The 17,911-nt window shown below is 40.6% G+C and overlaps 3 protein-coding genes across 4 annotated transcripts in view; 1 reads left to right on the plus strand and 2 right to left on the minus strand.

Annotated features, from left to right (window-relative positions):
* LOC113427813 (uncharacterized) overlaps positions 1-17,911 on the plus strand; it is a 142,110-nt gene that overhangs the window by 42,643 nt on the left and 81,556 nt on the right. The window lies entirely within an intron of this gene.
* Positions 276-7,283, minus strand: LOC148131824 (uncharacterized). The gene is made up of 5 exons (XM_087958853.1): positions 7,172-7,283; positions 6,605-6,715; positions 6,015-6,106; positions 847-1,989; positions 276-602 (listed from the first exon to the last, which is right to left on the minus strand). Exons 1-5 carry the CDS (start codon positions 7,281-7,283, stop codon positions 276-278), a joined length of 1,785 nt encoding a protein of 594 aa, XP_087814979.1.
* Positions 5,170-17,911, minus strand: part of LOC113431380 (uncharacterized) — a 60,179-nt gene continuing 47,437 nt past the window's right edge. The window contains 3 exon segments of the mRNA XM_087958854.1: positions 5,170-8,248; positions 15,318-15,447; positions 16,522-16,695. Of these exon segments, the coding sequence (XP_087814980.1) occupies positions 6,345-8,248; positions 15,318-15,447; positions 16,522-16,695 (2,208 nt within the window). The 3' untranslated portion in view covers positions 5,170-6,344.

Below are 17,911 nucleotides of genomic sequence, written 5' to 3' on the forward strand. Positions count from 1 at the left end.
CTTAGAAGAAGGTGGATCACAGCCTCTTTAAAGTGCTGGGGCACTATCCTCCCCTGTAGGGAAGCATTAATCATCGCCAGAGTCCACCCACCCTGTCACCTCCCGAGAAACTTTCACAAGCCAGGAGGGACATGGGTGTAATACACAGGTGCTTGCACACATACTCCCTAGGACCCTGTCCACTTCCTCAGGAGCAACAGGGTCAAACCGTTCCCAGATAACACAGCAACAACCTGCCTCAAGGACTTCCACCAGACCAGCAACCACGCCGGCATCTAACAGGGAATGAAGTTGAACAATTTTGTCTTCCAGAAAATCCACAAATTCCTCACGCACCCCTTCAGGTGGACCTCAATCTCTACCTTTAGCAGGAGGAGGCTCACACTATACTTCTTAGTGTGAAAAAGTATAAATAGAAGAAGGTATTGTATAGAAGAGAAAAGAGAGAGAAGGTAAGGCAGATGGGTAATTGGAGGATCTTCTGTTACCTCCTGAGGTGTCCAGATTTTGATCTTCCCAAGGGATCCTCCTGAAAAATAGCTCCTGAGGGGGTTTGATGGATTCTTCTTTCCCTCAGGATCTCTGATCTCCATAGTGCAGCACTTCAAATCGGAGGAAGGAAAAAGAAGCAGAATTAATGTACATCCACACGACATAAATTGGGGAACACCACCTCAAAGCCCCCAATATCCATCAGTGTGGTTGAGTGAGAAAACAATGGAACAATGTCCTACAAAAATTGGTGGGACTTTGCCCCATATCATGAATGTCAGAGAAGTTTGGGAAGTAGGGTGAAGTATTCAAACACATTCTCTATTCTCTTTTGAGCTCCCTGAAGTGTCTCACCTGCAACTGGACCTGCTTCTTCTGCTCCTCCGCCTGACTGAGGAGGAAGCCTTCAGCCAGGGCCACCACCTGGGAACTGGTCTCTGCTCCACACTCCCTCACCCAGCCCTCCATCTCTGGGGGCAGAAGGAACAGGAGCTGTTCCAGAACAACCAGGTCCAGCATCTGAGCTTTGGTGTGTTTTTCTGATCTCAGCCATCGCCTACTAAAGTCATGGAGTCGATTGCAAAGTGCTCGGGGACCCTCAACCTCCTGGCATTGGATGAAGTTCCAGGGCTGAACTTCTGAAGGGAGGATGGTTTCCTCCTCCAGGATCTCCTGATCAGGTCTTGTCCAGATCTCTCCACCCTTCCCAGGCTGAACAGCTGGAGGGCCTTTCCTAGTTTCCTCCTTTACAAACTGGTGTGTCTCCGTCCTTTCTCTTTCCTGCAGAGCAACTCCAAATGGGTCCAAGCACTCTTGTGGATCTCCAGATGCCTTTTCCTTCACAGGACCATTTCTGGGGCCACAGGACGGATCCCTGCAACTTATTCCGCTCTTTTTTTCACCCAAGACAAAATTTTGGCTTGCAAAGATTTCAAGTAGCCTCAAGTTTCTGTATCTGAGATGGAAAGAAAAACCAACGCCAAGAATTAGAAAGTGGAATTCAGCCCCTGAACAACCTTCACCCAACCTGCCCTGAGCCCCAGGCGGGTCATCCCAGCACAAGGCCCAAGTCCCCCTGAGGAGGGCCAGGAAGGAGGCAGATGGAGAGGCCGCCTCGCTTCTCTCCACCTCCGGAGACAGGATCGGTCCCTCCGGGAGCCGGGTGCGAATCCTGCCTCCTCCTCGCCCGGCTTCTCTCCTTTCCTGCTGCGCCTCCGCAAGGCCGATCCTCATCTCCCACCCACTTGGGCTCTTCCCTGGACACGGGACGGGAAGGGACCCCCGGATCCCGGCCACCTTCCTGCCCTTCCAGCCTTGCCCGGTTCCCCCTGCGTGGAGAGGGCGGCTGGAGAGCATGGAATCCGGGGTTGAAGGCGGAGGTGGGCAGGGCGCAGGTCTCTCCCTCCTCCGCCTCCCTTTGTCCGGGAACCGCCCAGCCCCCCAACCCCGGGGACGTTTGGATCTCTCACCGCCAGTGTCCCGCAGCCTCTCTGCCGGCTGCGGAGCCCCAGGGGTTAAACAGAGCGAGTGCCACGTCCTAGAGCGGCAAGCATTTGTGACGTCACTTCCGTCTCGGCCTCCCCCCCACAAAACAAACTGTAACGTTTGCCCTCAAGTGGATCAATGGCGAAGCGCCGGGACTTCCCTTCCCTTGGCGGAGGGCTCCCCCTGGTGGATGTGCTGCAAAGTGCCAGGATTGTAGAAAGGGCGGGAAAGAAGACCGTGTCTGAGGGGAGGGAGAGGGTGGGCATGATGGGCTTGGGAGTAGGGAGAAAGGCCCCTCTCAATGGCTCCCTGCCCGACAAAGGCTTCGACCTCTCCAGAAGCGGCACTTTCTCTGTCTTCCTCCCTTTCCTGTTCAGGAACCGTCTGAGGAGAATGAGAAAAATCTCTGGAGGATTTAAACTTGCTTCCCTCAAGAACAGTTGTCTTGAAGGCTCCGCAGAGATTATGGGAGGCCTCAAAAGGGTCCAAATCCTGTCAGAAACAGCCGGGCAGTCAGAAGATGAGGACCAGGAGCCTCTGTTGGAAACCCAGGTTGTGTCCTTCAGTTGTTGGGATCTCCTGCCTGAAGGGGAGGCAGATGGGACACACGCAGGAAGGCCACAATCAGGAAAATGATTTTTTTTCTTTAATTCAATACATGCAGCTGCCTTTCTCAAATTATTTGCTCAATCTCACAGCAAAGGGGAGAGCAGAATGGGCAGAGACCCCTCCAGCTTCTTCTGATGAAAGAAAAGGATGATGGTGAAAAAGGAATATAAATCTAAACTATGATGGGGGAAACCATTTTTACAGGATTGAGTCGAAATTCACCTCAACAAATGAGACTAGGAAGCTTAAGCCCCATGGAGAATTTAAGGAAGGGATAGATCATTAGACCATAAATGAAAAGAAAATATTCAACCAGATTTGGAGTTGACAATGATACACAAAGGGATTAGCTACAGTGAGCAAAACAACGAATTTAAAAGGATGGAAAAATGGTTATGGAGGTAACCCTTGATTTTTCTTTAAGTATTTCTTTTTTTCTCCAGTTTGACACAGAAAATTTAATAATCCATACTTGGATTATTTAGATTATTAAACAGCTCCAACCGAGCAGGAGCTGAAATATATCCCCCCACTCCAGGCTATCCAAACACTTTAGTCTGTTAGCAATTTTTAATGCAATGAAGAAAAAGAGAATTTTATGCATGTTTAGCAAGTAATATCATCACTGATACTTAATTTTGAGTTACCTTAATGTTATGGCACACCACAAAAAGTCAAAAATATGGCCCTAATGTTTGAAAAATATCATTTGCCCATATATGTATGTATGTATATATGTGTGTAAATGTATGTATGTGTGTGTGTGTGTGTATATATCTCTCCCCACAGACGAACACAATACAGAAGCCTGATGATGGCAGATGAGATTCTGGCGAAACGTTGCTATATATATTTGTTTTCTTAAGTTTTCGCAGGTACTTACATGTATGGTATTCAGCTTTGTTCAGGTATTTTCCCACGTCATTGTAGTTGTGCTTTTAAAGTTGTAGCAACGTTTCGGCAGAATCTCATCTGCCACCATCAGGCTTCTGTATTGTGTTCGTCTGTGAGTCAGGCTTTCACAGCCGATTTTGTTTTAAATTTGGTGCTAGCCTACGCTGTGCCAGAATGTTTTTTTCTTCATCCTGATTGGTTGGCAGTCTTGGTCTGTGTTTATTGGTCTTGGAGTTTGCTGCGTTCTGCTTGTTTGGTGTTTCTAATATCTTCTGTCTGTTTTGTAGCTTTTTTTGGTCTTGATTGGCTGGCAACATTGTTTCCTGTATTGGAGGCTTTTAGTGCGGCTTGGCTTTGGGTAAACAGACGGCTATCATTTATTAGGAAGCTAGGTTTCATCTGAGTACCTGGTTGGGGTGTCTTTAAGTTGGAGGTATCGGGTCTGTTTGTGCCCAGGTGTTTGCTTGGCTTGTGGTGTGGAGATTTTTTTGTTTGTGAGTGCAGGCATCCAGATAATTGACAGTCTGGTGGAGTCATCTCTTCTATTCATGCTTCCTAATAAATGATAGCCGTCCGTTTACCCAAAGCCAAGCCGCACTACAAGCCTCCAATACAGGAAACACAATGTTGTTCACCCGGTCTACCCAAGGAACAAGAAGACTCAGGGAAAACAGCAGAATGGGGAAAAAGGGGAAATGAAGTGGATGACTACTGTGCTGGCCTCCTGGAGAGCCTGCAGATTCCCTTGGACACCCAGCAGGTGGGCAAAGCAGCACCGGAGCCCGTCTGGTCGGTGGGCACCTAGCCAAAAACTCACAGCAAATGGCTGGCCACTAGGGACCTGTGCCGGGTGAAGGAAGACTTCAAGTGCCAAGGTTCTGATTATGGAACTTCCCGATGATGATGAGGAAGCCAGTTATCACCGCCATCCAGAGAGGACCAGAGCCTGGATGAGTCAGGGACTTGGAGGTTCCACATGGCATCATACAGCCAGGCCCTGGCAGAACAGCCAGAGGGGTTTGATCCCACAAGCCTCTTTCTTCTTGATTGATCATTTGCAATGTTAGCACACTGGAGTGATTTTCACTCCGATTCCCTGGAGTATGCCTAATTTGGGAGGAGTGAGAGAAGGAGGGATAAGTAGTCAGAAATATCATTCGTTGCCTGTGTAACTTCCAATGTTTGCATAATAAATTACTGTAAATCAAGGATTGAGTAGGCTGCCTAGCTATGGGAACTTAATATGCATCCACATTTCCTACTACTGATTTAATAAAACTACTTGTTGTAACGCTCCATGTGTGGAGAATGTTCAGAAGATACACAAAGTTATACATATTTCCACAATGCTACAGCTCTTGCATTTCAGTAAATGACTTCAAGCAGCACTTTTTTTTTTTTACACAACTGTGTGAAAAAAGTTACTATGGCACTAAAAAAAACCCTGCAAAATAAGTAAACTGTGTGGCCAGGCAGCTGTGAAGGCAAACAAAATTCTGGGATGAATCACTAGATGTATCAACATCAAGGAGATTTTAACCCACTTTAGTGAGACACCATTTGGAATACTGTGTCCAGTTCTGGAGACCTCACTTTTAGAAAAAAAGATATTGATATGATTATGTCCAGAGATGGGCAACATGAGGGAAGGCAAGGAAAGATCACCACAAAATTAGGACAAAGAGCCTATGAGTTTCATTCTTTAATTCAGCATCACAACTCCATTCTCCTTATGGTTTCTGTTCTCATGTTACTTGCATTACATAATGTGAAGAAGCATGGTGGAAAGGTAGATTTCTACAATATAAGCAAACTAAGAAAATTTGAAAATAGTAAGGGATTCAGGACTAATGCATTTCTGACCGCAACTCTGCTCTAGTGGATATACTCGTCAAATAAAAGTTTATTGCCACAGCTCCACAGCTTAAATATTGGCATCCACGCATCACTTTCAAGCCAAATGATAACCTTAAACTACACTGATACTCATTTTTCTTTTAAAACCTCCTACTTACCTAAAAAGCACAAGAAGGGATTGAGGATACAAAATCAAAATCAGAATATAGCTGGAAGGGAACTTGCAACTCTTCTAGTCCAGCCCCTTGCTCAAGCAGGAGATCCTATATCATTTCAGACATGTAACTGTCCAGTTTCTTCTTTAAAAAAGTTCAGTGATGAAGCACCTACGCTATCTAAAGGCAAGCTGTCCCACTGGTTAATTGTCCTCACTGTAAGAAAGCTCCAGGTTGCTTCTCTCCTGGATTAGTTTCCATCCATTGTTTATCTTGCCTTCTGGAGGTTTGGGGAAAAATTAGATGAACAGAATTGGAAGGGACTTTGTAGGTCATCTAGTCTTACTAAGTAGTAGTCTTACTAAGGCTTTATGAAACGCTACTAATACTTCATGTGGTTTTGATTCTATGCCTCTGTTTAAACAACCAAGGATGATATTAGCTTTTTGGCTGCTGCTGCACACAGGTGATTCATGCTTAAGTGATCATCCATTCAGACTCCAAGGACCCTTTCACACTTACTATTTTTGAGCCAAGTTTCAGGTTTTTCCTGGCCAGGTGTAAAATCTTACTTTTCTCCATATTAAATTTCAATTTGTTGGATTCAATCTTGTCTCATTTGGATCAAAAAGGCACAACATACACATAAAAATCTAGAGACATGGTGGGTCAGAGGTTAGAATGCACTACTACAGGCTAATTGCCCACAGTCAGGAGTTTGATTCTGACAGGCTCAGGGTTGATTCAGCTCCCATCCTTCTGAGATGGGTAAAGATAGATAGATTGCTGGGGACCATAGGCTGACTTTGTAAACTGCTCATAGTGTGTGGTAAATCATAGTGGTATATAAGGCTAAGTGGAATTGCTATTGCTATATAGTTTCTCCCGAGCATGTATCCTTTTATGAGAAGTAAGATTGCTATTCTGAGCAAAGCTCTTTCCACAATGCATGCATTTATATGGTTTCTCTCCTGTGTGGATCTTGTTGTGGTACCAAAGTCCACCGCTCTGAGCAAAGGTCTTCCCACACTCCATGCATTTATACGGCTTCTCCCCTGTGTGGATCATGATATGGGAAATAAGATGAGATTTTTGAGCAAAGGTCCTCCCACACTCCATGCATTTATATGGTTTTTCCCCTGTGTGCATTATCATATGGTAACTAAGATGACCACTTTGAGCAAAGTTCTTCCCACACTCCATACATTTATATGGTTTTTCCCCTGTGTGGATCGTCTTATGGCGAATAAGATGACCGCTTTGAGCAAAGGTCTTCCCACACTCCATGCATTTATATGGCTTTTCCCCTGTGTGGATCATCTTGTGACAAATAAGTTTATTTTTTTGAGCAAAGGTCTTTCTACACTCAATGCATTTATACGGCTTTTCCCCTGTGTGGATTCTCATATGGGTACTAAGATGACCACTTTGAGCAAAGGTCTTTCCACACTCCATACATTTATACGGTTTTTCCCCTGTGTGGATTATCATATGGGAACTAAGATGACCACTTCGAGCAAAGGTCTTCCCACACTCCATGCATTTATATGGTTTTTCCCCTGTGTGGATCATGATATGGGAAATAAGATTACATTTTTGAGCAAAAGTCTTCCCACACTCCATGCATTTATATGGTTTTTCCCCTGTGTGGATCATCATATGGGAACTAAGATGACCACTTTGAGCAAAGGTCTTTCCACACTCCATACATTTATACGGTTTTTCCCCCGTGTGGATTATCATATGGGAACTAAGATGAACACTTCGAGCAAAGGTCTTCCCACACTCCATGCATTTATACGGCTTCTCCCCTGTGTGGATCATGATATGGGAAATAAGATTACATTTTTGAGCAAAGGTCTTCCCACACTCCATGCATTTATACGGCTTCTCCCCTGTGTGGATCATGATATGGGAAATAAGATTACATTTTTGAGCAAAGGTCCTCCCACACTCCATGCATTTATATGGTTTTTCCCCTGTGTGGATTATCATATGGGAACTAAGATGACCACTTTGAGCAAAGTTCTTCCCACACTCCATACATTTATATGGTTTTTCCCCTGTGTGGATCGTCTTATGGCGAATAAGATGACCACTTTGAGCAAAGGTCTTCCCACACTCCATGCATTTATACGGCTTCTCCCCTGTGTGGATCGTCTTATGGCAAATAAGATTACCTCTTTGAGCAAAGGTTTTTCCATACTCCATGCATTTATATGGTTTCTCTCCTGAGTGGATCCTTTTATGGGAAATAAGATTATTCCATCTTCTGAATGTGATACCACAGTCTCTGCATTTGTAGAGCTTCTCCCCAGTGTGAATCCTTTCATGGGAAGTAAGTTGCCTACTTTTTCTAAAACATGTTCCACATTCCAAACATTTATAAGGCTTCTCTTTTATATCAATCACTTTTTTAGATGTAAGGAACTTATTTCTAAGAGAAGGAATGAATGTCTCATTGTAATTTTGTCTATTGTGTCTTCTCATAGCATCTTCTCCATTGTCTTGGCTTAAATAGTGTTCTTTTACTTGTAGTTTAGTTTTCATTGGCTTCACACTTTTCCCATTATATTTTTTCCTTATTTCCTCTTGCTGGGCATCAGTGGAAAATGAGCTTTCATGATTCCAATTATTTGACTGGTTTCTCACATGGCTTTTGAATTCCGTTCGAATTCCAAACTTCTCCATTCCATCTTTAGCAGTGATCATTTGGGACAGTTCACAGGAATCTTGATTATCCTGTCCATTGTTACCTTCAAATCAAAAGAGAAATGAAAATGATAACAAGCTTAGAGAAATAGATCAAACTGCACAAAATCAAGTGAATTTCCTTCTGAATTTTTCCAAAATTCCATTATGTTGAACATTTGCCTTTTACAGTGGTGTGATATAAACATGATTTCTAAATTGATGAGTCCTGAAAGCTTTGAAAATATCTAGAAAACATCTCTTTCTTTACAATTTGGATATGTTCTTTTTGTTTGATCCTAGAAAAATTTTATCTAAATACTGCAGTTTGTTATAAATTCCAAAGTCTTTTATATCTTGTTTGTATCTGCTATGGATTTGTATATATAACCACTGATCAATTTTAAATCCCTGTTCCTGTAGTTCTTGTCGAGTTTTTAATTTCTCTATGGATCTAATAAATCTTTATATTTAATCATTTTGTTATGTCCAAATTATTGGGATGTACCATTGCCTCCATTGTTGATAGCCAGATCGAATTTTTAGATAGTGTTTTTGCATATTTTTTTCCAATTAATTAATAATGAGTCCCTAATGAGGTGTCTATGAAAGTAAGACTGCTTGGGTTTCCCACTTCCCATAAGAAGGCATGCCACCCTCTCTGGAGGTCATGCCCTTCTAATGCTAAAATTCTTTGTTAAGTAAGTTCACCCAGTCTTTTATCCATAATAAGATAGCTGCCGAATAATATAATTCCCAATTTGGAAGGGCTAGACCCCTCTACTTTTCGCATCTTGTAAGGCCTTTACATTGATCCTGGGTTTTTTCCCCTGCCAAATAAATTTAAGTGTGATCTTATTTAATTCTTCAAAAATTTTTTTGACAACTTAATTGGGATTGTCTGGAATAAATAAAGAAATTTTGGTAATATATTCATTTTAATCGAGGCAATCCTGCCCAATAAGGAAAGCTGCAACTTATTCCAGGATTCTAAATCTTTCTTTGTTTGTTGAAGTAGTTTATCATAATTGTTCTCTTTGAGTGATTTACCTTGTGGTGTTAACCATATTCCTAAATATTTGACCCTTTTTGTTACCTGTATCCCCATCATTGTTTCTAATTCTTCCTTCTGGTTTTCTGTTAAATTTTTGGTCATTAATTTCGCCTCTTTTTCTATTAATTTTTAATCCTGCCACTGTGCCAAATTGTTCTAATTCTTTTATTAGATTATAACCTTTTTCCATGGGTTCCTCCAAAAAGAAAACCATATCGTCAGCAAACGCTTGTAGTTTATATTCTTCTGATTTGACCCTCACTCCTCTAATTTCAGAGTTTTGTCTAACCCGTGTTAAGAGTGATTCTAGGGCAAAAATGAAAAGAAGAGGTGAGAGAGGGCAGCCCTGTCTGACACCTTTTTCTATATTTATTGGATCTGTTTGTTCGCCATTGATTAGTATATTAGCCTGTTGTGTGTTGTAAATAGTTGTTATAATGTTTTCAAATTTGGTACCAAGACTCATATTGTAAATTTTTTGAATTAAAAAGTGCCAATTTAAGTTATCAAATGCTTTCTCAGCATCTAAAAACATGAGTGCGGATTGTTTCTCCGGTGGGCTTCATAATATTCTAGGACATCGATAACGGTTCTTAAATTGTTCTTTATTTGTCGGGACGGAAGAAATCCATTTTGATCTTCATGTATATGTGGATTTAAAGCTTGTTTTACTCTATTAGCTATGACAGAAGTAAACAATTTATAATCGGCATTTAAAAGTGAAATCGGTCTATAGTTGTTGATGTATCTATGATCTGCATCCTCCTTCGGGATTAGCGAAATCAGCGCCCCCTCCACGAGTCCGGCATCTTGGCTGCCAGAAGTACCTCATTAAACACTTCCAGCATCAGTGGTCCTACTAGTTCCAATATTGCTTTATATAGTTCTGCCGGAATCCCATCTGGTCCTGGAGATTTGTTATTACTTTGATTCTCCATTGCTGACTTCAATTCAGACCATGTAATATCTTTATTCAATAACTCTATCCATTCCTCTCCAATTACCTTGTCATTCGTCTCCTCTAAATAAGTTCTTATTTTATCTTCATTAACTTCCTCCTTTTATATAATCTTTGAAAATAGTTGTAAATGATATCTTTTTCTTCTCTATCTCATGTTGTAAGACATCTTTCTCATCCATTAGTTGGTGTATCAATCTCTTTTCTTCCATTTTTTTAAGTTTATGGGATAGCCATCTTCCTGGTTTATTTGCATGCTCAAAATAATTTTGTTTGGACCTTTTCAAGTTAATTTCTATTTTATCTTGTTCAAGTAAGTTCAATTTATGTTTAATTGTTATTAACTGATTTTGTGTTCTCTGGTTTTTAGGGGATTTTTGAAGTTGTATTTCTAATTCTTTAATTTGTTGTTGGAATTTATTTTGTTGGGCATGTATTCTTTTTATTTCTCATGGCATTATAGGAGATTGTTGTTCCTCTTATAATTGCCTTCATTGTATCCCAAATATTTTGTTTCGTGGTTGCTTCATTATTATTTTCTTTTAGAAAATAATTTAATTCCTCTTTCAGCTTCTTAATGTACTCTTCTTCGCTTATTAACTGAGTATTTAGTGTCCATCTTTTCTTTGTTTTTCTCCTATCTCTCCAAATTAGTTGTATTGGGTTGTGGTCGGCCCATTCATTTGGTAGGATTTTAATTTCTTTTATTTCATTGGCCAATTCCCCATCCATCCAGGCCATATCTATTCTAGTCCAGATTTTGTGTGGATTTGAATAATATGTGAACTGTTTCTCTTCTGGGTTTAGTTTTCTCCATAAGTCTATTAAGTTTAATTCTTTCATCATGTCCTTACAGGGCATAGAAAATTCTCTTTTCCCTTTCTTGTTCTTATTCACATTACTATGGTCTTTTTGATGATCAGCAATGGAGTTGAAGTCGCCTATCATGCAGATATTCCTTTTTTTCGAAACCTATTATTCTCTGATGAAGATCTTTAAAAATTTCCTTGTTCTTCATTTGGCGCGTAGATTGCTACCAATAAAATGTGATATGATTAATCCAAATTTGTATAACCAGAGTTCTTCCTTCCGGATCCGACCAGATTAGTTCTGCTTTTACATCATCTTTCACAAATATTGCAATTCCTTTCTTTTTATGTTTGTCTGCTGGTGCTGTAAAAAGTTTTCCAAGTTTCGGGCAAATTAAATATCTTTCATCCTTTTTCCTAATGTGTGTTTCTTGTAGGCATATTATGTCATGCGTTTTGTCTAATTAATTTAGTTAATATCCTTTTCCTTTTAGATGTTGAATTTAAACCATTTATATTAATGGAGAGGAGTTTCTTTCCTATCTCCATTTATCTAGGTCTGTTTAGTTTTTTGTCTAGTGATGATTCGGTTTTCTTCTTGCTGTTGTTGTGAGATTGATTCTTCTCTCCCTGGTTGTGGTTTGTCGTTCCCTAAATTTTGAGGAAGTCCTTCTTTTTGGTTTCTATGGCGATTACGATCATCCTGTGGTTTCCTTTTAGTTTCCTCCTTGGTGTATTGGTTATCCGTGCCTATTAGCTGATCATGAAAGTCTTGGGCCTGTTCTATAGAATCTATTTTGATTTTTCTCTCTTTCCAAGTTATTAACATCCCTTCTGGGATTAACCATTTAAAAGGAATTTCTTTTTTATTTAAATAATTGGCCAAGAATTTATAATCCTGTCTTATGACCCTCACTTTCCTTGGGATTTGTTATCCTGTCCATTGTTACCTTCAAATCAAAAGAGAAATGAAAATGATAACAAGCTTAGAGAAATAGATCAAACTGCACAAAATCAAGTGAATTTCCTTCTGAATTTTTCCGAAATTCCATTATGTTGAACATTTGCCTTTTACAGTGGTGTGATATAAACATGATTTCTAAATTGATGAGTCCTGAAAGCTTTGAAAATATCTAGAAAACATCTCTTTCTTTACAATTATCTATATATATGCAAATCTCACTCAAAGTGTTTTGAGTTAAGGAATAATCAGGGGAAAATCCAAGGAGGAATTAGGAGAAATCTTAAGATTTATTGGGTGGGTTAATTTCAGCAGAGACCTTTGATTAAAAATAACACTACAACGGTAATGAACATATTAGAATACTATGAGGCACACCCTGGAAAGCAGATGGCAATGGTCTTTCTCGATGTGCAAAAAGCGTTTGATAATGTCAATTGGCAGTTCATTATATAGCAATTAAAAAGTATGGATTTCAGTGACAAATTTATCAAAACAATTTGGGCAATCTATTCGATCTAGGCGGCTAGCATAATACTAAATGGTGATAGGACAGAAACATTTAAGATCAACAAGGGAGTAAGACAGGGATGCCCATTGTCACCGCTACTCTTTATCCTTACATTAGAGAATTTATTGGAGAATATTAGGAAAAATAAAGAAATTAAAGGGGCTTTAATTAGAAAGGAGCATTATAAAGTACATGCCTTCGCTGGCGATATAGTATCTTTCTTGGAGGATCTGGAGGACACCGGAGTAGAATTAATAAAAGAAATAGAAGAATTTGGCAGTGTTGCGGGACTTAAAATAAATAAAAACAAAACAAAGATGAACAACAACAAAAAAAAGAATTGGAAGAAAAATTGGGAATGCAAATTGTCAAAAAAATAAAATATTTAGGCATTTGGTTAAACCAAGGTGTTCATCAGTTAAAAAAGATAATTATCATAAGTTAATGACACAAATTAAAAAAGAATTAGAAATATGGGGGAAATTACAGTTATTGTTAATGTGGAAAATTGTGGCAGTCAAAATGTCCACACTACCAAAAATACTGTCTCTTTCAAACTGTACCGGTGAAATTGGACAAATGTTTTTTGGGAGAATGAGATAAAACAGTCATTAAATCAATTTGGGTGAAAAAAAAGCTAGGATAAAAATGAAATTACTGCAGGACAAAAGAGAAAGGGGTGGCTTTAGACCCCCTTACTGGGAAATGCATTATCAGAGAGCAGCTATGGCATGGATTAAGGATTGGATTAATTTGGAAAAGAATACTGCTGATAGAAGGCCACGGCTTGCAAAAAGGGTGGCATAGCTTTTTATGGGATGGGAAAAGCAAGCAACATTCATACTTCCAGAGACACCTGATCAGAGACTCAAGAATTCGGATATGGAATAAATTAAAAAGAATCACTATGATAAAATACCAAGCTGACTGTCAACCATGGAAGCACAAATTTATCCCAACGTAATGGATCTGGCTAAAATGAGGAACTATAAAAACTTATTAGATGAACAAGGAAGGCTGAAAACAATACAAAAACTACAGCAACAAAATATAGAAATAGACTGGTAGCCATACAAGTTCAGGTGAGGAAAAATAAAGAAAGAATAATATGGATTTTAAATGGGAAAACACCAATTAGATGCAATTACACAAGGAAGGGGGGGGGAGAAGAAGGGGGAATGATTTCCAAAATATATAATTTTCTATTGGATTTTAAGATGGAAGAGGAGGTGGTAAAGGAGACAATGGTGGTATGGGCGAAAAATGTTAGCCACAATATAGATTTGGAACATTGGGAAAAAATGTAGGGACTAAATTACAAATTAACTATGTCTACAACGTACAGGGAAAACCTATACAAAATGTTTTAAAGGTGGCACCTACCCCCTGCTAGACTAGCAGAAATGTTTTACCTAAGCCCAAATTGCTGGAAGTGTAAGAAGGAAAAAGGTACTTATTTTCATATGTGGTTGACCTGCCCAGAGGTCAAGAAGTATTGGAACATAATTCGATTGTGGCTAGAAGAAGTAATAAAACAGAAAATTGAACCCAAACCAGAACTATTTCTATTAGGCATAATAACAGAAAAATATAATAAAAAAGAGAATATTATGTTACATATTTTAACAGCCGTTAGAATTTCTTATGCACAATTTTAGAAGCAGGAAGATGTACCACCAGAGGGTGTTGTTATAAAAAAAAGATTGTGCAGAGATGGGACAGGCTAACAATGAAATTAAGAGATAAAGAAGATTTGACATATTATAGTGTCTGGGACACCTGGTATGGTTTAAGAATAAAAACAAATCAAAATGGCAATTAAGTAAAGAATAAGAATAAGAAACTATGTAAATACTTATACCTATATCTATATTTCTCTATATTTATTTATATATTAATTTGAAACTAAATAATGAAAGAAATATGCAATGGTAATGGAATAACGAAGTATATATATATATAGAAAGATGATAAGGAAATGTAAAAGATGTGTTGATGTTGATACAATGATGTATAAAGTTTTATGTTCTTAAATTTTGAAAACTGAATAAAATATTTATTAAAAAAAAAGAACTGATGGATCGCTACATCGTTCCAACGTCAGTCACGGCAGAATGAGGTCGGGTTATAGATAGGGCGATTTTGTTGCAGCCCCTCTGCTGTCATTTGTAAGTGTGAATGACAGCCGTGATGCTGCAGCATTTTTAATTTCAGGACTGAGTCTTAAGTACTTTGGAGAGGGCTAGGTCATAACTTGATATGGTCGCTTAGTGAACTATCATAACTCGGGCATCACCTGTACCAAAGGATGCTATGACTCACACTTCATGAGGACTTTGTTGTTGAATTGGATTGGGAGAATGCTCTTCGATGGCCTGAGTGTGAAAGGGGGAAAATGACAACACATTCTTCTCACATGACTTCCAGAATACAATTAAAAGCACACCCCATCCTTCTCAGCCTCCACAGATAAGTTCAAATAGAAATAAGGGTAAATGATAACACATTCCTTTCACATGACCTCCAGAGGACACATAAAAGAAACCTCGTTCTTCTCAGCCTCCACAGATAAGTTCAAATAGAAATGGAAAAATACTGATAAGAAATGGCCCAAAAGCATCTAAGAAAAGAGACATTCATTCTTTCCTTCCTTGGAATACCAGAAGGCCAGATATTTTCCTTTTCCCTTCGAGGAGATGATATCCGATTAGTGGTTTTTTTAAATAAATAATAACTATAGTCTGTCTTTATTTATTTATTTTATTTATTTGATTTGCCAATTGTTTACAAGATAATAAGTATCTTCTTGAAATGTCTGATTTGGGAAAAGAAAACTCTTACCCAACGAGACCACGTTCCTATGGTTTTCAAGCATGACTTCCAAACGCAGCGCTTTTTGGTCAGGATCTAGCTGAGACCATTCCTCCTCCGAGAAATACACAGCCACCTCCTCAAAGGACACCAGGCTCCCCTGAACAGGGGAAAAAAAGAACAGGAAGATTTGCAAAATCTGTTCAACTTCATCAATGATTTAGACAAGGTAGAAGGGGAACTCATCAAATTTGCAGACAAGACCAAATTGACAGGAATACCAACACTCCACAAGATAGGCTCGACATATACACTGCTCAAAAAAATAAAGGGAACACTTAAACACAATGTAACTCCAAGTCAATCACACTTCTGTGAAATCAAACTGTCCAGTTAGGTAGCAACACTGATTGACAATCAATTTCACATGCTGTTGTGCAAATGGAATAGACAACAGGGGGAAAGCATAGGCAATTAGCAGGACACCCCCAATAAGGGGGAGTCCCCTGAACAGGGCCAGGAATGAGGCAGCTGGAGAGGCCGCCCCGCTTCTCTCCCCTCCAGAGACAGGATCGGTCCCTCCGGGAGCCGGGTGCGAATCCTGACTCCTCCTCGCCTGGCTTCTCTCCTTTCCTGCTGCGCCTCCGCAAGGCCGATCCTCATCTCCCACCCACTTGGGCTCTTCCCTGGACACGGGACGGGAAGGGACCCCCGATCCCGGCCACCTTCCTGCCCTTCCAGCCTTGCCCGGTTCCCCCTGCGTGGAGAGGGCGGCTGGAGAGCATGGAATCCGGGGTTGAAGACGGAGGTGGGCAGGGCGCAGGTCTCTCCCTCCTCCGCCTCCCTTTGTCCGGGAACCGCCCAGCCCCCCAACCCCGGGGACGTTTGGATCTCTCACCGCCAGTGTTCCCCAGCCTCTCTGGCGGCTGCGAAGCCCCAGGGGTTAAACAGAGCAAGTGCCACGTCCTAGAGCGGCAAGCATTTGTGACGTCACTTCTGTTTCGGCCTCCACCCCCCCAAAACAAACTGTAACGTTTGCCCTCAAGTGGATCAATGGCGAGGCGCCGGGACTTCCTTTCCCTTGGCAGAGGGCTCCCCCTGGTGGATGTGCTGCAAAGTGACAGGATTGTAGAAAGGGCGGGAAAGAAGACCGTGTCTGAGGGGGAGGGAGAGGGTGGGGATGATGGGCTTGGGAGTAGGGAGAAAGGCCCCTCTCAATGGCTCCCTGCCCGACAAAGGCTTCGACATCTCCAGAAGCGGCACTTTCTCTGTCTTCCTCCCTTTCCTGTTCAGGAACCGTCTGAGGAGAATGAGAAAAATCTCTGGAGGATTTAAACTTGCTTCCCTCAAGAACCGTTGTCTTGAAGGCTCCGCAGAGATTATGGGAGGCCTCAAAAGGGTCCAAATCCTGTCAGAAACAGCCGGGCAGTCAGAAGATGAGGACCAGGAGCCTCTGTTGGAAACCCAGGTTGTGTCCTTCGGTTGTTGGGATCTCCTGCCTGAAGGGGAGGCAGATGGGACACACGCAGGAAGGCCACAATCAGGAAAATGATTTTTTTTTCTTTAATTCAATACATGCAGCTTGCCTTTCTCAAATTATTTGCTCAATCTCACAGCAAAGGGGAGAGCAGAATGGGCAGAGACCCCTCCAGCTTCTTCTGATGAAAGAAAAGGAAGATGGTGAAAAAGGAATATAAATCTAAACTATGATGGGGGGAAACCATTTTTACAGGATTGAGTCGGAAATTCACCTCAACAAATGAGACTAGGAAGCTTAAGCCCCATGGAGAATTTAAGGAAGGGATAGATAGATCATTAGACCATAAATGAAAAGAAAATATTCAACCAGATTTGGAGTTGACAATGATACACAAAGGGATTAGCTACAGTGAGCAAAACAACGAATTTAAAAGGATGGAAAAGTGGTTATGGAGGTAACCCTTGATTTTTCTTTAAGTACTTCTTTTTTTCTCCAGTTTGACACAGAAAATTTAATAATCCATACTTGGATTATTTAGATTATTAAACAGCTCCAACTGAGCAGGAGCTGAAATATATCCCCCCACTCCAGGCTATCCAAACACTTTAGTCTGTTAGCAATTTTTAATGCAATGAAGAAAAAGAGAATTTTATGCATGTTTAGCAAGTAATATCATCACTGATACTTAATTTTGAGTTACCTTAATGTTATGGCACACCACAAAAAGTCAAAAATATGGCCCTAATGTTTGAAAAATATCATTTGCCCATATATGTATGTATGTATGTGTGTAAATGTATGTGTGTATGTGTGTGTGTGTGTGTGTATATCTCCCCACAGACGAACACAATACAGAAGCCTGATGATGGCAGATGAGATTCTGGCGAAACGTTGCTATATATATTTGTTTTCTTAAGTTTTCGCAGGTACTTACATGTATGGTATTCAGCTTTGTTCGGGTATTTTCCCACGTCATTGTAGTTGTGCTTTTAAAGTTGTAGCAACGTTTCGGCAGAATCTCATCTGCCACCATCAGGCTTCTGTATTGTGTTCGTCTGTGAGTCAGGCTTTCACAGCCGTTTTTGTTTTAAATTTGGTGCTAGCCTACGCTGTGCCAGAATGTTTTTTTCTTCATCCTGATTGG

The sequence above is a fragment of the Notechis scutatus genome, chromosome 2 (genome assembly GCF_049901735.1).
Source record: "Notechis scutatus isolate UNSWTSFEM ecotype Mainland chromosome 2, rNotScu1.2, whole genome shotgun sequence".
NCBI lineage: Eukaryota > Metazoa > Chordata > Lepidosauria > Squamata > Elapidae > Notechis > Notechis scutatus.